Source organism: Syngnathus leptorhynchus, chromosome 6 (genome assembly GCF_054491065.1).
Source record: "Syngnathus leptorhynchus isolate UIUO chromosome 6, UIUO_Slep, whole genome shotgun sequence".
Taxonomy (NCBI): domain Eukaryota; kingdom Metazoa; phylum Chordata; class Actinopteri; order Syngnathiformes; family Syngnathidae; genus Syngnathus; species Syngnathus leptorhynchus.
The window spans coordinates 882,902-907,143 of NC_141200.1; the positions used below are offsets into that span (position 1 = coordinate 882,902).

The 24,242-nt window shown below is 48.4% G+C and overlaps 2 protein-coding genes across 10 annotated transcripts in view; one reads left to right on the forward strand and one right to left on the reverse strand.

Moving 5' to 3' along the window:
• Positions 1-429: 429 nt before the first annotated feature.
• Positions 430-2,005, reverse strand: LOC147055077 (uncharacterized). Its single transcript, XM_085914891.1, has 2 exons — positions 1,740-2,005; positions 430-1,494 (listed from the first exon to the last, which is right to left on the reverse strand). Exons 1-2 carry the CDS (start codon positions 1,923-1,925, stop codon positions 451-453), a joined length of 1,230 nt encoding a protein of 409 aa, XP_085771017.1. The 5' UTR covers positions 1,926-2,005; the 3' UTR covers positions 430-450.
• A 750-nt stretch (positions 2,006-2,755) lies between these two features.
• Positions 2,756-24,242, forward strand: part of LOC147055078 (unconventional myosin-IXAb-like) — a 36,989-nt gene continuing 15,502 nt past the window's right edge. For 3 of the 9 annotated variants that reach the window (XM_085913651.1, XM_085913654.1, XM_085913652.1), the window contains exons 1-6: positions 5,021-5,743; positions 10,523-11,501; positions 21,134-21,228; positions 21,287-21,349; positions 21,809-21,908; positions 23,797-23,897. In XM_085913651.1, coding sequence (XP_085769777.1) covers positions 5,730-5,743; positions 10,523-11,501; positions 21,134-21,228; positions 21,287-21,349; positions 21,809-21,908; positions 23,797-23,897 — 1,352 coding nt within the window. In that variant the 5' untranslated portion in view covers positions 5,021-5,729. Of the gene's footprint in view, positions 3,041-5,019; positions 5,744-6,310; positions 6,957-10,522; positions 11,502-21,133; positions 21,229-21,286; positions 21,350-21,808; positions 21,909-23,796; positions 23,898-24,242 lie in introns of those variants that run through there. The other 6 variants (XM_085913657.1, XM_085913659.1, XM_085913655.1 and 3 more) reach the window with 5 other exon arrangements.

Sequence of the window (24,242 nt, forward strand, 5' to 3'; positions counted from 1 at the left end):
CACACCAGTGCTCGCCACTTCAAGAATTTCCACATCTTTTTATAGCCACTTTGCTGATTTACTTATGAGCCTTTTAAATGTGTGCGTGTGTGTACTTTTTTTTTTTTTAGGCCATTTGGGTGATTTTAGCAGTGATTTAAAAAGTGCTCACGCACATGCTTCCACGTGATCATATTTCCCCCAAATTACTCATATTTGTCAAGTCTGCCAGGTGAGTGCCAGTGGACAATTGACCGGAGTTTGCAGTAACACTTATGCAGCAGCGCCCTCTAGTGGCAAATCCTAGTACCTGCGGCTGCACCTTTAACCTCACGCCCATTACCCCACAAAGTATTTTATTGCTTTGAAACCTCACCAGAGCATCCCCAACTAATTGGCAACCAGATTTTTTTTAAATCCTTGCAACTCTACAAATGACAACAGGCAAAATAAATACAAAAGTTTATTATTTCAAGTTGCTACATCTCTTAAAAATCTCACCACATTGTCTCGTACGTGTCCACCTTCCTCCTCCTCCTCGTCGTCATCCACATCCCGCATTGTGGTCAGGTCAGGAGTGTCCCAATGGTCCCTGTATTCCTCTCCTTGTCTCTCGCATATATTATGCAGGGCGCAGCAGGTCAACACCATGGACTTGACCACCTGGATGTCGCTGTCGTTCCTCTTGGTCAGACAGCGCCACCTACCTTTGAGTCTGGAGAACGCCGTGCGCACCGTGCTTCTGGCGCAGAGCACGCTCTGGTTGAAGGCGCGCTGCTCCGGCATCAGCGTTTGGTCCTGCCGGAATGCTTTCAACAGCCACGGCTTTGAGGGATAAGCCGAGTCTCCCAGGATGTAGTAGTCGGGTTCCAAGAAGCCTCGCTCGGCCCTCTCCCACAACGGAGACTCCCTGAGCGCTCGGGCCTGGCGCAGACCCCCGGCCATGCCGGCGCAGGCGCTCCAAAAGAGCCCCTTGCCATCCACCACGCCTTGGAGGATGATGGAATGCCAGCCCCTGGCGTTGACGAAATCCCCGCCCTTCTCCCGAGGCGCCACGATGGGGACGTGGGAGCCGTCGATGGCGCCGACGCAGCGGGGAAGCCCCCACCTCGCCTCGACGTCGACCGCCGTCCCGGCCAGCGTCTCCGGGTCGGGAAAGCCAATGTGGCGCGGCAGCAGCAGCGCGCAGGCGGCCCGGCAGAACTCGCGCAGGCAGCGGCGCACCGTGCTCTTGCTGACGCCGAAGAGGCGGCCGATACTTCGGTCCTCGCTGTCGCTGGCCAGCTTCCGCAGAGCCATGGCCACTCGCTTCTTGAGCGGGACGCCCAAGTCGCGCTTCTCCATGGCCGGCCGCAGCTCGGAGCAGATGTCCAGGAAGGTGGCTCGGGACATGCGGAAGTGCTGCAGCCACTCTGCGCGCGTGAAGCCCGGGACGATCCGGTCCCACCACGTGTCGGAGCGGTGCACCACCCAGATGCTCGGGCGGTGAAGGCGCTTAAGCAGCAATTGAAGCATCTGGAAAGCACATTGCGTTGGGAGATGAGGTCAGAACATTTCAAATGTCAAATGACAGAGATCCTGGTCGAGATTGGTAGTAGTCACAACGCGTCCACCGAACATCTTGTTGGTGTTGTTGACAGTTTATTCTCAAGTGTCTTATTGTATCTCATATCGGCCATTTTTTGGAGGGCTTACTGGACCGTCATGCCGAAATAAGAGCCAATGGTTGTTGCTTCATCCATCCCAAGTTGTTTTCTCACCATCTGGCGTCGCCGTCTTCGTCTCGGAAAGGAGTCTTCCTCCAACAATTCCCAAACTCTCCTCATTTTTTCAGCCGTGTTCCTCCGCGCTGCCTGCAATCTCTTGTGGAACAAAGCTTGCCTTCTCCTCGTGATAAAGAGCCACATGCCAAGCAGAAAGAACACCATCGACTGGATGTTCTCCATTGTTGTCGTAGTTTGTTTACGTGATCGTCACGGGCTTGACAAGTGTGTCGCGTGATTGTGACGTCATGGTGTTTACACTCGCGCGTCTCTTTCCCGCCTAAACACAAACCACATGCAGTCATGACGTCGAATGTCATGTTACGGTGAGTATTATAGTTATTGTTATATTAAAAATGTCTGTTTATATGCTGTTTAACAAACCGTCTTAATTCTAGTATCCCTTTTTGTAGACACCAGTCAAATTTGGTCAGTGTACACAAGCTTTGTACCCACAAATTGCATTTTAAAATAGCTTATTTTTTGCCTATTTTGAATCACAACTTTAGCTGCGGTTTAAAAACCAATTGCTGACTTGTTTGCGCGACTCAACTAAACGGGTTACATGTAATACACATTCTAACCACACGAGGGCGACCTTACCTTGACTATCGGATGTGAATCAATCGTCACAGCAAAAGTCAAATCATTTGTAGGCGAAATGAGGTTTTTTTTTAAGTCTTTGTGGAATATGTCAAAATGTAAGAGGATATTTAATGACAATGTCAGATAAAAATAATATAAAAACGGTAATTTGACTCAAATGAGCAAGTCGTGATTTGGGATATATACCAAGTATTGGGGATCAGGCAACTGGCTTTATTTGAAGCTTTTGGCTACTGATGGATGGAGTCGATCCAGTTTCCCTCGTAAGTGAGCGCTCAATTGCTAGTCTAAATCTGATTTGTTATTGTGTTCGTAGGAGGGTCCCCCCCCCTCCGCCCCCTTCTCACCACTTCCCTATTGCATCCATCCCACGCGTGGACGCGCGGCGCGGCCACGCGCAGCTGTGTGGAAGCCTTGAAGAGAGGACAGCGGCAGCGGCGTGTGTGACGTGTGTGACGTGGGTGAGGTGACGTGAAGTGACGGCGGAGCAGACACATTCTGCCAGAATCCTCCAAACACACGCACAGACACTGGAGCAGCTTTCCCCCCGGAATTGGATTCTCCATGATCGACACATCGGATCGACGGATTGTGCCTGGCGTGTCCGGACGCACCGCAGTGGGCTCCGGCTGACTCGGTGGCGTTTGGCCGCTCTTCCTCGTCGCTCGGGTGGACTGGAGGAGGAGGAGAAGGTAAGACCAAAGCCTCCTTCTCCTCCCTTGTCTTTTTCCCCCCCCCCCTCTGCGGACGTCATGTTGCACGCTGTCATCATGTCCAGTCACACACACGGATACCGCGGTTATGAAACCAAAAAGATAGAATATGCTCCCCCCCCCCCCCCCCCCCCCTCACCGCACGCGCCCCTTGTCGCAGCCGCCTCGTTTGAATGTCAAATGGTATTCTTACCTAACGTCTCCGTGCGCATAGATATATTTTTGCTCCGAGCAATGTGTAGTCATATTGTCGCAGTCCATTCTAAAGGGAGAGAGGGAGGGAGGGAGGGAAGGACAGAAAAGAGGGGGGTGCTGCCAGTCTCCTTTGCAGCTGTAAAAAAAAAAAAAGAAATAAATCAAGCAAGGTTTCGATGTGAATGCCCCCCCCCCCCCCCCCTGCCATTTTTGCAAGTGATGTTGCTTGAGGAGTTCAAAACGAAAGACGAAGATGAAGCTGCAAATGCAAGTCATTCATTGCTAGCATCATATTGGACTCTCGCCGGCTCTCAAGCTGTTTGGGGTTTCTTATAATCCTCATACACTTTTGCCTTGAGGTCCAATTTGACATCATTTTGGAGATATGAGCCATCTTTTGTCTGATTTTTCTTGTTTTCTTTGACTTGCACGCGCAAACTCGACATACAACGGTGGCCGTGACTCAACGTGCGTCACAACTAGCAGCAACTGGTCCGATAGAAAGACGATGGTCACAATAAAGGCTTCAAGTTGCTTATTGCCTCCTCCTAGTTGAAGTTTAACCGTCAAACTTGCAAAAGGTATTAGCGCCGTACAGAGGAGCTGAGACCACAATAGCGGCTGTTTATCTGTCTTGTGCTGCTCCCAGTTGGCTGATGATCAACTCGAAGGCTCCAACCGAAGCCGCACTTGTGCCCGTTTTGTCCAGGTACTTCGACTCGGTCCCAGATTCCCAAAACAAACATTAGGCTCAGCGAAGACTCGTATTCTTGTTGGTCAGCCGGTATGACAACACTGCCGTGGGCTCGAGACTGGCCATCCCATCCAGACGACGCGGCGGCCCCTCGGGTCTCTGGTCCGAGAGCTGGCATGATAGACTTGCTCGACGGGGGGTATAAAAGCCCGCAACTAGCCTGTGGCTATTTGTACCAAAATACAACCGTGACATCACTTGGGGGCTTTCATGAATATTTTTAGTCTATTTGAATACATGTGATCCTTGTCACGTGAATGTCACGTGTTTTTTTTTTCTTTCTCCAAAAAGCAAAAGCGCCAGCACTTAGCTGTCATTTAAGAAATCCCAGAAATAAATGGGGCCAAGCACGGACCCTTGTGGCACACCGGCTGTAGTAGTTCCCAATTTATATTCCCGCCCTTCCAGCCTAATCCAACATGGATTTTTCCACGTTGGAGTGTACACACGTTTAGCTCTGACGTCTCCCTGAGTTGTATGTTCAAAGAGGGATTTTGGAAGGGGGAGGGGATAAGGGGGGGGGGGCGAGGCGGTTGTGTGTGCTGCCGCTGCACGGGTGACTGCGGGCCAGCTGCCTGCTGTCAGAATGATGTGCTCAGCCCGCCTGGCGCAGGCTTTGCCACTTACATAATAAGCCAAATGAAATGTTAATGTCAGCAAAGATGACGGCGCAATGAGGGATCTCTCAAGAGCTCGCCGCTCGCTCGCTCGCTCAGGCAGTTTGGGTTTTTGTCCAGCAACCAACCGCACTACTAGATAACGTCATGTACCTGATTGCAAGCAATCGTTCCCGTCCCCCAAGCTGCAAGGCCGCAATTTGGTTCCACGCGGACGACATCATTTCAAGTCAAATAGTTGACTGCGACAGTCTTGTTCTGACTGATGCCTTCAGTACAGCTTGGATTTCCCAGTTTCCCTGCGTTGTGTTTCACGTAGGGGGGGGGGGGGGGGACGTCACACAAGTTTCAGCCGTTTGTGTTGACTTTGGGCTTTCCGATTTCTGAGCAGGACCCGTTTTACGTTATGGCCGAGAAACGGGTCGGAGCTTTACATTTGCCGTAAAGTCGCCGGAGGTTTGTTTGGCGTAAGCCAACACCGGGATGAGGTCATGGCTTTGCAAAGCGTGTTGGCGCCACGTTGGATCTCTCGCTCTCTCTCAGCAGGTCTATTAATAGAGGGCCACACAATGCCACAGGGGCGGGGTCATCTTCATTGTCATTTTCAGTCCAAATTTTTTCCTTCGGGGCAAAAGCAAGAATAATGCAGCCAAATTGGATTTGGTGTATTTTAGGGCCACTCAGTGGATCTTCTGTCAGTGGCGCAATTGTCTTGGTGTGTTTTGCTTTAGGCGCTACTTTGTTTGCTCCTAATCATTCGACTGAGTGGAATTTCTACGAGGTACTGTACGTTCATGGGAAGTTGTTGGCATAAAGAAGAGCTCCGCTCCGCCATATGAGGCGAAAGGCGTCACGCTGGCTGATTACAGCGAAGCGTCTGGAGACAATCAAACGCTTTGTAGCGGTGGCTGCACAGTCAGATGATCAACATCTGCGCGTCGACTGACACTCGCCATTAAATCTCCTTCGTTGTCAAAGATGTGCAAAACGTCACGCTCCACTTTTACGAGAGCCTGCGAGGGAGGCACTTAGCTTTTGGAAACTATTCGTCCTAGAGGAAGTCGCAGCAATCGGGAATCAACTGGCGTGCGGCGAAGGCGACATGCGATGGAAAATGTAATATTTTTTATTTTAACGTAATGCACGCAAATGACTCTTCAAATAACGCAAACTTGATTAATCGATCATAGTATTTTCCACTCGCACCGAGCACTCTGATTGGCCGGCTACAATGAGACGAGGATGGCGATTGGTTTGTGGCGTCGGCTGTTGTCATGGCGCTGAAATGGCTCCGTGCGTGTTTATGTGTGGTCAAAGTGGAGTTAATGAATTCAAATGAAGGCAAAGAACCAGAAACACACGCACACGTGCGCTTGTTGATGCCTAATCCCCGTCTCTAATCCTTCAGCATGGATTGGGCTCCCATGGTGACCATCGTGATGATCTCATCTCACTTGATTGATTGTTGATCGTCATCACAATCATATTCATGAACAGTCGGCCTCGGCCGCATTCACTTCTTGTCGTTTCTTGTCGTTCCGTATTTGGACATTTTGAGGCCGCCGGGGTGCAAGTGCTGCCATTGAGGAGAAGGCAACACGCGCGCACCAACAGTGGCCGCTAAGTGGATTTGGTGGCTGGAAGAAGGCGGGAGGGGGGGGAGGGGGCGCAGCATCTGCACGTACATGCTGTGTGTGTGTCTTTGTGATACAAAATGGACACGTCTGTATATTTGCATGTATGATGAATTTTTTTAAAAGGCGTTTGAAGAAAATAGGTCGTTCCGCGTTAGTATCACATCAAAAGCACAAATGTTCTTGTTGCGATGTGCTCATCGGCCTGCCTGCCTGCTAAGCGTAAACATTTATCGCTCTGTGATTGGTTGGGCGACCTGTCCAGGGGCGCATCTCGTTAAGTGTGTGAACTTTGTCAAGAGACGCGTTGATGACACCATGGGCTTTCACTTCAAGGAGATGTGCCCCGAGGCTCGTCCCTAATGGCCGCATTCTTGCAAGTGTTATTGATACTCGTCGTGGCGCTTTCCTCTCTCTCACGCACGCACACGCGGGATGCGTTCACGCGCTGTCATGTCACGTCGTGCAGGTTGCAACCTTCCCGTCCGTCACACAGTCTCAGTAAAACACACACACACACATCGCCTGTTTATTAGGGTGAGTGTGTTTGAGATATTACTCCCGCCAATGGAATTGGACACCCCCTCCCACCTATTTGTTCCTCGGACACCAGAAGGATTTCCAAACCTGCGTTGTTTTCGATTTTTCTAAGGCGGGGGATCTAATAAACGGCTGGAAAAGGTCGAGTGAGCCAGGTCTGTTGCCCTGGCAACCATCACGAGGAGGAGGAGGAGGAGGAGGATTATTGGGCCAGGTGTTTTAAGTAGGAGCTGTCTTCTGAAGCGTTTGCATCTCCGATTGTAAAAATGATTGGATTTCAATTCTTTCAAAGTTGAGACTGCGGCCCGGGGTCCAGTTAGTTTCAACTCTTTCTGGTTTCTCCATGACTAGGGGAAGCACAGCTTCTCTGATGATTTGGAGTAACCCAGGCAGGAAGTGATACGACACGAGCGCCTCCAAAGTGGAAGTGAAAGTGACCACACAGCTCAAGCAAAAAGAGGACCTTGACACTTGGACACAAAGCCCACGTTTGTTTCAAAGCAGCAACATTTACAGACTTTCATAATGCTTCCAAACAATAGGCACAATGATTTCACGGTCACACTTTTTTGGGGTTTGTGTCATAGTCCCGCTCTAAAAAATCGCTTGATGTCATGGTGAAAAGGTTTAAAGAAAAAAAAAGTTCATGTTCGCGCAATAGTGGGGTTTTCCCCAAGAACTAAACACGTCGTGCGGTTTTGAGCATCGTCGGTCAATGTTGCGTCTCCTCGCGCTGCGTTGTTATTTGGTTGCGCTCCTCTCCACTGCCTTTTGGAGCGCGGCCCAGACAACAGCCCAACTAAACCCCCCAAAAAAATCTAGCACGATGTGCCGCAGTGTTCCAAAAATTGAATCTCATCTCAGCATCGATCGTTTTAATGCGCAGAGACCAGAAGTTGATATTGATCATCGTCCCCGCAGAAAGGCACGTGGCTAACCGGCGGATCAATGAAAATGATGGAGCTATTAGGGATGCGTTAGGACCCGCCCCTTGCCCCCGCTGCCGTTACGGTTACAGTCAGTTCCTAGCTTAGCACTTGGTGAAAATACTAAACCACAACCGGATCAACGACAAATAAATGTAGCACGCATCATGTGAATTCTGGATTATCAATGAAATCTAGAAAGTCACAATCAAACAATAAATACAAATAACAATGGTAATAAAATAAAAATAAATAAAAAATAGATAAATAATTTATGCAGTAAAATAAAAGTTGATCACAATATAAAAGAAGCTCTTCATCCAATTTAGTGATTAAATATTTGCGTTTGGCCCTCCCTCCAAAGTGTTGCTCAAATTGATTGCGTGTGGCGGTAACCATGGCAACAGATGCTCCCTTAGTGGCTGTCCCTTTTACAGGGTTGGGCTCTTAAATCAATACATCCGCTTTTGGGATGATGTCAACTCAGAACAGCACGCTGTTGCAGTGTTAGCGACGCCACAATGCACTTTGGGACCTGTGTGTGTGTGTGTGTCTCGCTTTGGTGAAATATTGTGCGTCGCTGTGGCATCTCAACCGAGCAGAGCCTCCAATGACTCGGCACTGAGTGAGCGCACGTGTAGTTTATGTGGCGTAATTGCCGCAATGATCCATTTCTTTGAGTTTACAGTACCAGTCTGAGTTTGGGCTGAGGCAGGAAAACACACTTCCTGTGTCAAAAGATTTGAAGTGCAGTCCGTGTATGTTTATATATGTGCTTGTGCGTGTGTGTGTGTGTGTGTGCGTGCGTGTGTGTTGAGGAATGCTGAGGTTTGGTGTTTATTGCTGTTACACTGGTGAGAACTGAATGCAGGCCACAGAGCAAGAATGAGGGAGGGGAGCGGAAGAGGAGGAGAAGAACCATTCAGACCAGAACTGGTTTGTTTTTCAAATCAACTTATAGTATAAAGGCAAAAAGAAGCCAGCAACGGTCTACAAGGACAGCTCAGTTTGACAACAGACAAATAGATTTTCCATTCCTAAAAGGAATACGAGAAACCCACGAAAAAAATCCACAAAATTAATCCATTGCGCTTTGTGTGTGTGTTTTATGGTCGTCGAATGGATTTTGAGAAGCATTATAGTCAATTCAGTGGGACTTATCGCTTATGACCCTGCCCCCTCCCCATATCCTCTAAAAAAAAAAAAAAAAACATTACTCGAAGTAGGGCTTTAGCTGCTGTATGGTAATCTGTAATATCCTTTATTTCCTAAAGGGCATCTTTACATTTCTGACAGCTTGTTCTAGCGAGGGCGGCCGCTAGCGTACATTTATACTGTGCACAGTTGAAAATCGTTTTTCACACAGTCTTTAATGGCAACGTCGCCCCTCCCAACATGGCTGTCACACCGCTTAGCTAGCTTGCTACAGTAACTCAAACAAACGGCGATACGCTAATCAGAGGTCTGCATCTTGGGGTCATGAACTCTAGCTTAGCAACCGTTGCTATGTTAGCCGACTGATTCATGCTGTTTTCTTTGTTGAGTATCTTTTACAATGTACAATTTTCGGAACACTTTGTGAAATTTTAAATATTTTGAATTGCTTCTACTAGCGCACGACTGGTGTGACTCACAAGGCCGACATTTGAAGTCAGTGAAGAGCTTGTGGTTTCCTTGGGTCATCTTGTTTGTCTTCTATTTTGTTCCTTTTGGTTGGAAATAAAGCGTGAGTTGTCGCGGCCCTCAGTCGCTGTCTTTATCTGGTTTTGGAATCGGGCCCCGTCTGGTCGCGGATCACAGTCGGCCTCTTTGTCGGCTGTGTGTTTGCTCCGCGGAGGGTGGGCGAAGCGTGGAAGCGTCGCAGGAGCTCACAGAAGCTCCCTTGAGATGTTTGCTTGAGTTCAACCAAGACACTATTTTTTATAGTGGATCGGGTACCTTCTGCTTCGTGGTTTTATGGTTGTGCGTTTGAATCCCAGCTCAAGGGTTCCACAGCTTTTGGAAAAAACAAAAAACAAATCCTGTTAGGTTCAGGAAAGTAAATAAACCACAGGAACTTGAACTATGAAAGCAGAAATGATTCCGAGGCCTGTGAAATTGAAAGCGAACTCATGTAGCCTTTGAAATAACCCTTGGAATCTGTCTTGTGTTTGCTTCATTGTAGTGCCATTGGTCAGTGCCCTCGTTAGCATCAATTAACCTTTGTGTGTGTGTGTGTGTGTGTGTGTGTGTGTGTGTGTGTGTGTGTGTGTGTGTGTGTGTGTGACTGGCCACGATAGACAAGGAAGTGAGCGGTGAATTAGTCCATTGTTTGTCTCATTACAGCCACTTTTGTGCGGCAGCTGTTAATCTTGGCACTTGGCGGGATTCTGCTCTCCGGGCTGTCACATGATCACACGCAGAATGCTTTGACGCCAGCGACACGGCGTCAATGCATAAAGCATCTTGTTGTTGCGCATCACTTCATTTGCCTGCGGACTTGCTTTTCGCCGCATTCATCGCCCAAGTTCCCCCTCAGCACCCCGACAGAGAGTTTATTGACTGCTTGCCGTCATGTGACCACTCGGCTGGTTTCACACGATAGATGGCCACCAGCTAGTACGCTCCTTTGATTAGAAAATGAGCGGTTGGAATGGATTCATTTTCACAAATAGTGGAAATCCGCATTTCCATTGACTGTAGGACTGAATGATATGCAGCCCTAATTGACGGCCAGAGAGATTGTCAATAACGAAGCAAATCAAATTCTCCAATGTGCCAGCATATTTTCACCAAGCAGGTTTTGTCTCCGTCAGGTTGGGATGTCCTGAGCTGAGTTGCTGCCAGCGTGCCCGGCGAGAGCGCAGCGCTGATGGGAGCGGCTGTGCCACCATGAGCTTACAAGATGGCAGCTGCAGCTACGCCAGCAGCGCCAACATGGCCGCCGCCAGCGGCAGCATGCGGCGGCGCCTGGAGGACCAGGAGTTCAGCCTTCGCGTCTACCCGGGCTCCCTGGCCGAGGGCACCATCTACTGCCCCGTCGGCGCCCGCAAGAACACCACGGCGGCCGAGGCCATCGAGTGCCTCATCGAGCGGCTGCGCCTGGAGCGCACCAAGTGCTACGTGCTGGCCGAGGTCAAGGAGTTTGGCGGCGAGGAATGGATCCTCAACCCCGGCGACTGCCCCGTGCAGCGCATGATGCTGTGGCCCAGGAGCGCCCTGGAGAACCGCGGCGGGCTGGGCAGCGGCGACGACTACCGCTTCCTCCTGCGCGAAAAGAACCTGGACGGCTCCATCCACTACGGCGGCAGCCTCCAGATGTGGCTGCGGGTGACGCAGGAGCGCCGCCGCATGGTGGAGCGCGGCTTCCTCCCCCAACCGGCGGGGAGCGACCCCCCGACCGACCTGTGCGCCCTGCCCGAACTGACGGAGCGCGCCCTCTTGGAGAGCCTGCGGGCGCGTTTCCGCCAAGAGAAGATCTACACCTACGTGGGGAGTATCCTCATCGTGGTCAACCCCTTCCAGTTTCTGCCCATCTACAACCCCAAGTACGTCAAGCTCTACGACAATCACACGCTGGGCAAGCTGGAGCCGCACATCTACGCCGTGGCCGACGTGGCCTACCACGCCATGCTGCAGCGCCGCCGCAACCAGTGCATCGTCATCTCGGGCGAGAGCGGCTCGGGCAAGACGCAGAGCACCAACTTTCTCATTCACCACCTGACCGCCCTCAGCCAGAAGGGCTTCGCTAGCGGCGTGGAGCAGATCATCCTCGGGGCGGGGCCCGTGCTGGAGGTAAGACGCGTCGACGCTGCGCTTTTTTTGCGCCGTCGTTTGGACGCCGACATTTTTGGATTTTGTTGATGTACTCGCGGGCATACCTTCTTTATCCTCTGCAAAGAACGACTCAATCTTGCCCAAAATCGGCACGTGGAGTAAAAAATATCGTGCGCTCTCTTCAAAAGCAAAAGCAAAAGCAAAGGCTCACTGGACTTCATTTAGTGGGTGGGGAATTCCGGTTGGCGTGCAGCTGCCTCACTCTGGTTCCCGGGGCTTCACTTCCCGCTCGTATGTTCTAAATTAGACACGGAGGTGACAAAAGCCCCGACCAAATGCAACGAGAAGGCGGCAGGTTGCTCCTCTGGCCTCGGGATGCCGCAGCTCGTGAAACGGATGAGAAAGCTCCCGCGGCCTATATTTAGCGCCTATGATATGACCAGCATATCCAGGCTGCGTGTGCCATGTGACCTAGAAACCGACTTTGCTCAATCTCTGCATTGATGGCACAAAAAAAAAAAATGGTGACTAATCCGTCCTGGATTACAAAATCAAAAATGGATTATGAAAAATCATTGGGGAAGTTTTGGCGAGGCGATGAAACAACCCAATCGATTCGAGACCTTTTTTTTTTTTTGAATTGTTGAGTTGAGCTGTCAGGACGCACGTGGAGGTGTTGTCCGCACGCAGCTGTGGATGCTCGCTCGCTCGCTCTTTATTTACGCTTGGTCATCTGGCAAACGTGAAGGCGGCTGACGGCTGACAGCTTCCAGCGCAGCTGCTTGGCGTGAAAATACTCAAATGTTGCATGGAAATGACGACACATGTCACAAATTCTTTTTCTATTGCGATGACTTCACGGTCAACACGGTTTTTCTGTTCAGGCAATGTAACACACGTCTGCCGCCTCCTCCAAAGTGGCGACAGATGTCTCCTGAGGCATCAGGTGTTTGACTCGCACTATTACTCTAATTGGCATGTGTCTAAGCGACGCCCGCAAATTGGAAGAAACCATTAGTTGGCGAGAGCTCAATGTCGTCGGTCTTCTAATGGCTCTGTTGAACTTGAGATGTTGCTCCAAGAGTCTCGTGTCCACTCACATGTGTTGTTTAGCAACCTCCCGCAAAAGCTTCCTGGGCCGCCGAGCTAGCCGAGTCCAGATGACAGCCTGTTGTTGTGGCCTCTCGCAGAAGCGGCCCCTCCCCTCTCCGGCCCCCTCCGCCAGATGCTTCCCATCCAGATGTCCTCAGCGCACTAAAGCAGGCAAGCAGGCCCCCCGAGGGACGCGACCTGTCTCCTGCGGCTGATGGATGGTTCCAGGTAGTGCCCGGGCCCTCCTCTCTTTTTGCGGCTCCAGAAGGTGGCCCGGGATGGAGGACGGCTCCTCGCTTTCACCTTGTCAGTCTCCAGCTCGGTGTACACTTACCACAACAGAAGAGGTGAACTCGCTCACCCGGGACAAAAGGAAAAGGCTTTGGCAGCCGCCTTCCATTGTGCCGCTGCTCTTCCCATATCATCGTCTGCGCTATGATTGGTACGTTCCAGGATGGTGGTAGAAGTGATCATCCGCGGGTTAGCGCCGTTACATGGCTACGCGTTGACGAGGCGTCACGGATGCGCCCGCGCGACTTCCACGCCGGTAATCCGTGTCCTCTGGGCAAGCCAGCATTCTTCCCCAAACATCTGTTTGGCGGATTATGGCGCTCACATTCTGTCCTTCTCGGGGAGCATTCCTGCTTTGCATTCTCAGGAAAGCCCAGGACAGTTTGACTACAGACAGCTGCTCGGCGTGGAGTCGCTGGATCCGAGCGGAATGTTGCGCATTTGCAAGAGGCGGCGTAGCGACGACGCCTTTCTCGCCCGTTCTGCTGTTGCACGTCTTTGATCTTGAGGAATGGGAATTTCCCCGTTTTTGTGACCGATGATGTTATGGTGGTCTATCTTTAGATTGATGTGCGATTGGATTGATGACTACAATTGATTTAGCTTGTAAAAAGATTAGTCAAGATGCTAAACGTGAATGAAACACATGGCCGCAGCCAAAGAAGTCAAGTTGCGCTCAAGGCCAACATAATTTTTTTTTTTTTTTTAAATCGCTGTGCTATAAAACATTGTGGTAAGGCCAGAGATGATTCAATATGCCAATTTCCATTTTTTTTTTTTAAGAGTTTTTCTTTTTCTGGTTTAAAGACCGCTAACATGGTCACCATTGTACATTGTGGCATGGCGAACTGTGGACTAGTCATTAAAAAAGGTTCCAAAATGTCAAGTTAACACAAAGAAACAGCTGGAAGTCCTGGAATTCAACTCATCTTTTCAACGGATGAGGAGAAAAATCTTTCATCTGTGCGCTTGAATGTTTTATGCTAACACGCTACATGTTCCCTTTTGCGCCGCCAACTCGACTTTGGAATAGGCGAAGGAAGTACACGTGTCGTAACAGACTGGAGTGGAAGTGGCTCGGCGCTCCAAATGGGCTTGATTCAATCAAAGTGCCGCCGCCGCCATCACAAGCAGATGCGATTACAAGCATTAGCTGCAAAGAAGCCATCTGGGCCGCTTGCGCTAACTCAATCTACGCTAAGCGCTCTTCCGGTCCAGCTATGACCGCTACCGAGAATGCGGCGTACCGGTTCTTAAGTCAAGACGTGTTAAAAGTATCGACAGTCCTTTTAGTTATTTTTGAGAAGGAAAATGTACGAGCGGAGGTGTCGGTGTGTTGTGGTTTTTTTGTTGCCTCGGGCCTTTGTGTGCCTCAAGCTAATCATGCTAAATCCTTCTGCTGGAAGAGATAGGCAACTGTTTGGGCTTTCATTTGAAATTCAAAGCTGCTTAATCTTCATATGTGCCGCAAAATGAAAACTAAAAAAGCCAGGCCCTCCCTCCACCCCATAGGCTATTGTGGTGAACAATGAAGTTAATCATTTAATGATTTAATCTCTTTCGTAAACCTTTCTCATTTTTGAGTCTTTATTTTAAATGATGGGTTATCGTCGGCACTACGATGACCGACACCCGCAAGCCCTCCCGTATATAATTTCAATTGTATTGAAATTTCTAAGCGATGATGTTACAAATAAGACCTGCGTGCGCTCACAATTGGGCACGCTAAGCTGCTGCCCCACCAAAATCTAGCGATGCTATAAGTCTATGTGAATCTTTTATGAAGTCGTTTATTTATTTGAATGGATAAAGATTTATTTATTTATTTTAATATATATATTTTTAAAGATTGATTTATTTGAATTGATCAACTGTAGCCATATTGTTAAGTGGTTTGTCATAGTCAATCTTTCTTTTTCAAAATAACTGACTTCAAAGCAAAGAGCCGCTGCTCCTCGGCGTCGAGAGGAGCTAGACGAGGTGGTTCGGGCATCTGGTTAGGATGACGTGTTCCCGGCATGCCCCAATTGGGGACGACCCAAGAGGGGGCTGGAACCCGCTTGGGATCCATCAAAGTGAGGCCTGCCTGCTCGCCTACGTGGTCCTCCTGATGCTACAAGCAGGAGATGAAAGCCCCCCCCCCCCCCCTCCCGAGGGATGAGAGCGGGTGGCGTAATCCTCAAAAGGCTCCCGAGGGACACATGATGGAGTCATTTGCATCAACCCGGTGCCCCACTTTTGCAGCATAAGTGCTGCTAAGTATTTGGATTCATTTTAGGAACAAAAGATTTTGGACAGATACAATCACATGTTCAGCCATAGAAGCCAATATTTTATTATCGGGTTGCCGGCCGGCCGTCCGGCCAGCACACTCAACTCGATCAGCCCGATCCTTTTTCCGCATGCAGAAGCAAAACAAGTAGCTCACCTTGACATGAGGCAGAAAGTGGCGCAAACAATCCCCATTCCAAGTCGCCATGACATTTGATTGATGGAAAACAAGGGAAAGCAAATTTTGCCTTCTTCTCTTCCTTTCACCAAGTTTAAAAGGGGAAAAAATGGGTTGCATTTGGGCTGATGCGTTTTCTTGTACATTTCTCACGCATGCTAATTTTTCATAACATATGAATGAAGCCCCCAGGTTGCTCTGCCGAGTCAAAACAGACCTTTGGTGCTTGGCCGGGAAAGCGGCCTGAGATAAGGCAGAGCAAAGACTCCAAGAAGAGAGGGACAAAAAAAGGAAATCATGAACGGCATGCCAATTTTCCACGTAGTCTCATCCAAGACCAGAGAAGATACCTGTGTCTTTATCGAACGCCTTTGTAAGTCCCCTTCACGCTTCCAACACGGCGGGACCAGAATTCCACAAGTCCTTCCATTTTGGCTCTTGTGCAGTGAGTTATCAACTCGCCGCCAAAAGACTCGCCGTCCAAACTACAGCTATTTGCTTTGGATGCCGACAAGTAGATTTTTGGACTCGGCCAAGACTGGAAAGGGGACTTGTTGGCCAAAAAGTCCACCATGTTTATGTCATAAATTATAAAAGGCCTTTTTGGAGTGATATGACCTGAATAGTAGTGTTCCAAGCGGGATTTTTTTTGCTGCCCATTCTGGTACCGATTATCCATGAGCGAGATTGGCCAATACTGATTCCGATACGGGAAAAAATGCTAATCGATTAAAAAAAAAAAAAAAAAGTAAATTGTGAACATTCTGCTATGATAACGTCATGCTAATGCTACACGCTAAAACACGCTGTCGTGGCTAGTTCACGGATGTTTTAGTATGATCTTTTGTGGTTGCCATGGCAACAGAAGCGGTCCTCTTTTACATCTATATCGAGTTTTCCGACAACGGACCCGCTGACGCAAACGTCGGCTCGTACGAGCTGTCGGCTGAGAAATGATCGTGCCGTCCAAGTGCGGGAAGATGTTCATCATCTCACCACCGGCGCGAGAATCCCCCGAGCGGTGGGCGGCGTGTCTCGCCGGGGACGCTCTAATGACCTCTCGGCTTCTTGACAGCCGTGAAATGCGGCGGACGGCTCCAAATCGTGCGGCCAGCTCGTCATGCGAGGTTTTCCTCGTCGCGTACACCACAATTGGAGAGTCTGCATCTCCACGGTCGGACTGCGGTTTTCTCTGACGGACGCATCTGCTCCGAAGCACCAAAGGTTTCATTGCTCGGTCTCGCTCCAACAAAGCTTCGCCACTTGAAATGAAAAGCTTCTGACTGTGGGCTTTGTTAGACAAATCTTTCATGGTGTTTCTGCTCCCTCCCATTGGACCAAAATGGCTTTCGGAGCCAAATTCAGAGCAAGGCAAATAGGGCATTGTTCTCTACTTCCGTTCTTCTGAGAAAAATGTCTCCACGTGAATGAGAACTGAAAGTATTGTTGCCCTCCCAAATGCCTTTAAGTCGGGGATTGTTCTTCCACACCAAATTCATCCAAGTGTGCTGGTAGAGTCATGATTTGGCTTCCCAAATAACAGTCCCAATTATGCGTGGCGTTCCTCAGGGAAGAGTTTCGGGTCCGCTCCAAATGTGTTTCAAACATCCAACCAGCCAGTCCCAATTATTAACAAAGTTCCGCAAGGATACGTTTTAGGGTCCCGTCTTGTTTTCCCCATGAAGGCGTTAAAATGGTCAGTGGAAGCAACAACGTAACGCCGTACGATCTGTCATGACCTCATATAGCATTTTTTTTTTTTTCCCCCTCCATGATGCACCAATCCACATCATGTGCCCCACTTTGTGCATCTTTATGCACCCCCACCCCCGCAAATGAATCGTCTCTGGCCGTGTTGCTCTCCCGAGGGGATTAGCACTCCACTGCGGGATTTTCCCACACCACCTCCTGGCGTAAAACCTTTGCCGTCTGCGAGCTGCTCGTCAGCAGGATGTTTTGGCCTTTACTTTTGGAATTAGTTAGGCCCGCAGTCTTCAACCAATGCCAAGTTTTCTCGCTAAAAGGCAGCGGCGCTAACCACCGCAGCCGATGCATTTCGTCCGACTTAAACGCCCGTCGGGTTTTTCCACCGGGTTCTGCGGCCGTAAGACTGGAGAGGAATCGATTGGAAAAGTCCAATTGGGTCTCGCGCGGACTCGTAAAGAAGGAGCTTTGGCTTGAACAAGTCAAGTCAAATGTCTTTGTAGCACACTGGCAGGGTCAACAACAACTTACACAGTGGCTCTTCAAGTGTAGACGCACGCACAAGCATCAATGTTGACAATAGATTCACTTTCAATTTATGTGGAGATTATTTTTTTTAGGATTCTTTTATGTTAGGTATGAACATTTTATATTCATTTATATTCCTATTTGATGTTGTATTTTTAATTTAAATTTTGGCTACATTGTGATCTAAATTGGAATGTAAATTGAATCAATATTTTATTTATTTTAATAGATTTTAATCTAAAATGCAATGTTTTTAGCCATTGTTTTGTCCTTGGATGCCTCGAAACACATGATGATGATAATGACAACTTTTTTTTTTCTCAATAACTCATGAACACACCGTTGGCTTTTATCGTTTTGCACCGGATTGTCCTTGTGCGTTAAAATTGGGCTCATCATCATTGTGCGTCCCCTCTCGCTTCATCTGACAAACGCTTGTTCCCGAGGCCAATGAGATCCAGATGTAGTCCAACGCGGTGACGGCAACCATTAATGGAGAGAGCGAGAGAGAGAGATAGAGAGATTGTCACTCCATTACTCCAACTTCCGTGTTAGGGTCATTGAAGACTCAACGGTCGTTGGGTGTGAACGTGAGTTGAAGGTTCCAGGACCAGTCCAGGTTGCTGGCTTAGGCTCCAGCTCATCCACGTGCTGGCCAGAGCTCACAAGAGTTTTGATGACCAAATGTGTCACGTGCGTGCTTGTGCCAGTCGTAAAGAAAAGACAGTGAATCACACTTTTTAAGGGTGCGGTACGGCACGGTGACTTGTTTTTCTTCAAACATTTTCCACCATTCCTTTCCCACGACCCGGTGGAGGTTCTTCCACTCCAAATCCGTTCAAGCTTACCTTTGACAGACATTTTACGAACTTGGAAGCTCACATATTGGTATAATAACTTACCCTGGGATAGGATATATAAAAAAAAAAAAAAAAAAATTCAACGACAACACCGTTTTTAATTTGGTGGTAAAACGAGATAAATTGTTGGCGAATGCGGCTCGTAAACAGTAGGAGAGAAGAAAGATTAGAGCGCTGCCGTTTAACGAGCGCACTAAATGTTCAGCCAATAAATGAGGTCAATGGCAGGCTGACATTTCCAAAGAAAGGTGCGGCTGGCTAGCTAGCATTGTGCCTATTGGGTTTGGTTCAGGGGATAACCAGACACTTCATGAACTCATTTCCCCTTCTTGTGTCCAAGATTTGTCATCATCACTGCCCACATGTTCTTAGAAGCTCTTGAAGCCTCACACTCATGTAACCGCCCTTCCTTTTTTTTCCAGTCCCGTCTGTTTTTTCTTCAATAGTATTTTTAAGTGTTTGAAATTAGCTTTGGGGTGTTTAAAATTCAATTTTTATTTTTTTGAAATATTAAAGAACCATTTTCTTCTTTGAACACCGCTGTTCTCAATGAAACAGGCGTGATATTTCAATGAATGCATGTTTAGCTAAGAGTTGATGTAGCCGCTTTCCATCTCGATAAGTAGGTCAGCAAATTGATTTCATTTTTTGAGAGATGCTGTGCTATGCTAACTACAGAGCTTCCATTTTACTCCCAACCATCTAAAATTCCAAAATATTTTATGAATTCACAAGGGAAACTGTTAATCAGACAAAAACGTTGTACAAGCTTGTAAGATAAGAGCAGTTTTTCATGATTTTGGCACCTCAGTCCAGCTGTGCTACAGGTGCGGTAACTCAGCTAATGCTAAGCTAACGCAGCTATCTCAGTAAGTAGGTCAGCCAATGTTTTTGTAAAAGACAGTCAATGTGCCAGAGGCAAGAAGTATGAAGGTTACATATTTGATCCGCTTTGGGGAAGATCCTGACACGCTACTGTAATTAATACCCAAACCCGCTTAGTGTCACACAACAATTTGAGAAAAAGATGAGCCTATTCAAAGACCTTTTTCATTCATATTAACCCCCCCCCCCCAAAAAAAAAGCTAACTGAAGTAGCTGCCAGCATTTCATCATTTTAAATCTCCACAAAACAGAGGCTAACAAAACCTAAGCTAACTGTGGCCCATTTGGCACACGTCCACCTGTGTTTCCGAATGTAGGTCACTGAAAGGTTTTCGGTAGCCGATGGGAAAATATTGCCGCTGTGCTGCGAGGAAGAACGTAATCAAGTTTTTGCTATTTGCTATGATTTCACCCCCTGCTAACAGGAAGATCCTGACATGATAATTAAGTGGCTAACCCCCTCCGCGCACTCTGCTTAACAAGCTAAATCCTGTCTTGGAAATACATAACTTGTTTCCTCTTAGGCTGAGAAGAAAAGCATTATTAGCAGGAGAGGAAGAAACAAGTGGCTAATGTAATATGACGGCGTGGAAAAACCCGGGGGTGTGTGAAGCAGACATTAGCATAACGCTATTCCGTAGCCAGTGCGGCGCGCTGCTTTTGCGGAATCATAACAAATGTGCAAATCTGTCATTTGAACTGAGCTAGCATAAATGAGAGTTTTAGTTTTTTTTCAAAAGTGAATCATTCATTATTTTTGCGTGTTATCAATGAGTGCACACAAATGAAGCACAAAACTGTTTTTTTGTTTTGTTTTGTTTTTAAATAATCTTGACTTGACGTTGCTCCACACACATTGTGTTTAAATTCCGGGGCACATTATTAGCCTTTGACTTTTTCTCTAAAATGTGTTGACTTTTCTTTGTGTTTTCTTTCTTTCTCTCACTTTACATGACACACACACACACAGACACACACTGACCCGGCCTAATCCCCGTGTGTGTTTTCCTATGCTGCGGTCACAGCAGGAGTTGACCACAAAGCAGCGTTGCCCACTAAATCAGAGCGACTTTGGGGGGCCCGCTCATTAATCTCATCGTGCTGTTCTTAGAAAGCAGCGCGCACACACACACACACACACACACACACACACACACACACACACACACACACACACACACACACACACACACACACAGACGTTCTCGGTTTAGTGTGTTCCACAAATCTGTTCTAGGGCCAAACTGTAAACATTGTCATAAAAGCTTGATTAAGTAAGTGTACAGGCATTTCATTTTGTTATGTTTGTGGGAGTGAAAATGTTGAAGCGAGGCTCCTCCATTTGCCGTACTTGGGCAACGTTAACTCTTGTTTTGAAACATTCTGAAAAGTAAAAGGAAACCTATTCGGTCTGGCTTCGTAACGTCCTCCCCTCCTTCAACCATCTTCAAGCTTTTTTCATACGTTTCTCTTTTCTCACCTCACCTTTCTTTGCCTTGCGGCCCTGGCCCTGCCCTGGCTTCTCAGCTGGCTCTGTCTGTCTCTTGTCATCTTCTCCATCCTGTCATCTCCTCCTTTTATCTGCCGGTGAGGGCCCCGGCACATCCCCTAATGAGAACCTAGGTGCAACCTCTCCAGGCCCCCTAATGATGGATGCGTCTGCTTCCATGAATAGTGACGGTGGTGTGTTAGGAATTCAGCAGTACGGTGCAGGGGGGCGGAGCCACCACTGGCTAAATGACCCGCTTGTTTCATTTTACACACGCTGCCCGTCATCAACGACCTAACGGTGGCGCTCGCTCTCTTTTTTTTTTTTTTCTCTCTCCGTCTTCTCCGCTCAGGCTTTTGGCAACGCCAAGACGGCCCACAACAACAACTCCAGCCGCTTTGGAAAGTTCATCCAGGTCAACTACCAAGCCAGTGGCACTGTTAGAGGGTAAGAAAACCTGCAAAGTCCGTCCGTCACGATCATAATAATGAGAGATGGGTTTCAGGGCCTATGTGGAGAAATACCTGTTGGAGAAATCTCGTCTGGTCTACCAGGAGCATAATGAAAGGTAGGAGTTGCAGTTTGTGTACGAGTGAGCAGATTTGACTCGATGATTTAACCAACCAACCAACCACAATCGGGCCTGACCGACGTGCCGCAGTCATAAATCACACAAAACGGAAATTTGACCCTGGCGCTTTTGTGTCTTGGCGATGAAATGTCAGATGCACATTTCTTTGAAAAAGAAACTCAATCCTGAAAGCGCCTCCGTTTTCTCAGCATCTCATGACCGCCTGGAGGCACTCAACTAAGACCCTCCCGTTTTGCTCATATAGATTTTTCAAAAAAAAAAAAAAATTACTGCACAAGTAATTATTGTCAATTAGAAAGACGGTATCATACCAATACCTGTCCTATTTTTTTTTTGGGGGGGGGGGTATCGGGTACTCGCGAAGGAAGCCGATACCAGCCACCAATACCTAAGACAAAAAATCTCATGGGCTGCTCCTTGATTGTCGTGCTGCAGGAACTACCACGTCTTTTACTACCTGCTGGCTGGAGCCAGCGAGGAGGAGAGGAAATCCTTCCACCTGCTCCAACCTGAGGAATACCACTACCTCAACCAGGTCAGTACTTGACTTTGTCAGAGCGGGACAAACGTCTGTTTAGCGTTTTGGCTCCCGAGCAAGACAAAGTATCACTTTTGCCAGTGGAGTGCCACTGCGCCAATCCCCACACGACCGACCCCCTGGCATCTTCCCGACTCCATCTAGTTACTATGCGCTGCTGTTTCCATGGTAACCAAATGAGTCGCGCTGTGCGGTTCACGCGCCAGGGCTGCTGGCAGGCACTCGAGTATGTTTGTCTTGCTGCACATGCTCATCCATATTTTGCTTTTTCCTTCAGATTTAGTTGCCGGCGTGTTGTTGTCCTCCTCGGTCCAGCTGTCTCAATTTTCCATCGCAAATATGTCTTAAATACACAAATGATTCAAGTAGCCCGTTATTTATTTATTATATTTGATTATATATTTATGATGAGGATTTTTTTTCTTTTTAATACTTATTTTTCTTTTTCCTCCCATTTATTCATCTGCTGCTGTTGCGGTTGTTTTGGTTTTGAGCCAGCTAGCCAGCCTGCGATCGGTGTGGCGGTGTGTGGTTGCGATCCCGCTAACGTTTTTTGCCTGACTTGCAGATGACAAAGAAATGGCACAAACTCCGCTGGGACAATTACTCTGACGGCGAGCCGGTCAGTATGTCACGTCTGCGTCAAGGGAAACCCATCTTGAAGTGCTCTGTTGCTAGGCAAAGGTTGATGATGTCATCATCGGAGAGCGCCTTCTCAATGGGGAGAGGCTTCAGGATCCACACGCCACTCATTATGATCCATTTTCCAAGACGACATGCTTGTTTTTTTTGGCTTCCTTTCCTGAACTTTCTCCCTTGCTTGCTGTGCAAGGCACTTCCGTCATTTTTGCTCTTTGGATCGTGACAAGGTTTATTTTTTTTTTGCTAGCTTGACCGCTATTATGCTAGGTTTAGATCAGATGCTAAATAGGGCTTGCTAGTTGCTTGGCGCCAATCAGAGGAAGGGAAGGGAGGGGATCCTCTGACGGACGAAAACAAAGTTTGAAGTATGCTAACAACTCCGCTGACCGGTGGTTGTGTTTCTAAAAGTATTTGAGTGACACACAGTTATCTGTCAAATTCCTGGTGGGTTGTGACCTTTCTGTCCAAAGAGATGATGTCACCACCCATCTTTCGACCTCCCTGCAAAGAGCAAACATTGTTTCCATCATGGTATGCGTGCGTGCTCTTGTTTGGGTGTTGGCCTAAGTGGAATGTGCACGCACGGACGGAGGGGCTTTTGCTTGATTGATATTTTTTTGTTGCTGTTGTTGTCACGTGGCTGCTTTCATTTGAGTCAAGTCAAAGTCAAGTTTCCACCACATTTTGGAAGGGTACAGTAAATCCCGACGCGGTTTGTGTGTGAAGGCAGCGTGGCGACACGTAGCGCAAGTGGCGTGTTTCCCGACCTTCACGGATTTGACATGACAACAAATTTCTTAACCCATGTTGGTTGGTGACTTGACTCGGGTTTATTTTTTCTGCCAAACAAACATGAATGTGTGTCGTCTGGTACCGAGCTTAGTCTTCAATTTGAAAAGTGGCTCGTTCGATTGTTCTCCCAGAGATAACAACGTGGGCTCGACGTTTTGGACGTGAAGACGAGCCTGCTTGTTTTCGAATCGTCTACTGCCACCGACGTGTATCTCCGTCGAGTACGTTTTTGAACGGCGAGGGGCAGAAGAGGATCCGCTCCAGAAATTTGTGTTTGTTTACCACCGTAGCCAAGTCAAGAAAATGGATTCAATTTCATGTTGTGTGTGCGTTGATGTTTATTTCAGCCAAATGCGGATCCGGCAGGCCCGCTCGCTATTTGCTCTTGAATGGGGGAGAAAAAAAAAACCCAACCCACATCATGTCTTCCTGTGCGTGTTTGTGATACCAGCAGGACTGCTTCAGCGTGGAGGGCGAGGACTTGAAACACGACTTTGAGCGTCTGCAGCTGGCGATGGAGATGGTCGGCTTCCTTCCCGCCACACGCAAACAGTAAGCGCCAGCGCCCGCCGTGACGTGAAATACTTAGTCGGGAACCGAAGCAAAATCGCGCGTGGCCGCCGGCCGGGCCGGGCCGGGCCGGGCCAGAGTGAAGCCAATGTGCAAAACATTTTTGTGGCCGTTCATTACCAGCTCAGCACAATGCGGTTGCCGCGATGGCGACGAAGGAGGATGAGAAGAATCAATCACTTGGTCAGCTTCACGTTTCCCCTTTTGTGCTCTGCTGCTTTTGTCTCTGGTAATAGTCAAATAGTACAGTGCGGTGCCGACATAGCAAGCGCGCCCATTGAGAGGCAGGCAGGTTGACTTTTTTTCCGTTGCTCGGATGAATGCTGT

Coding starts and splice junctions, on each gene's coding strand:
- LOC147055077 (XM_085914891.1), bottom strand. CDS start 1,925: ATGGAGAACATCCAGTCGATGGTGTTCTTTCTGCTTGGCATGTGGCTC. Junction 1,495..1,739: donor GAAGACGGCGACGCCAGATG/GTGAGAAAACAA, acceptor TGTGCTTTCCAG/ATGCTTCAATTGCTGCTTAA.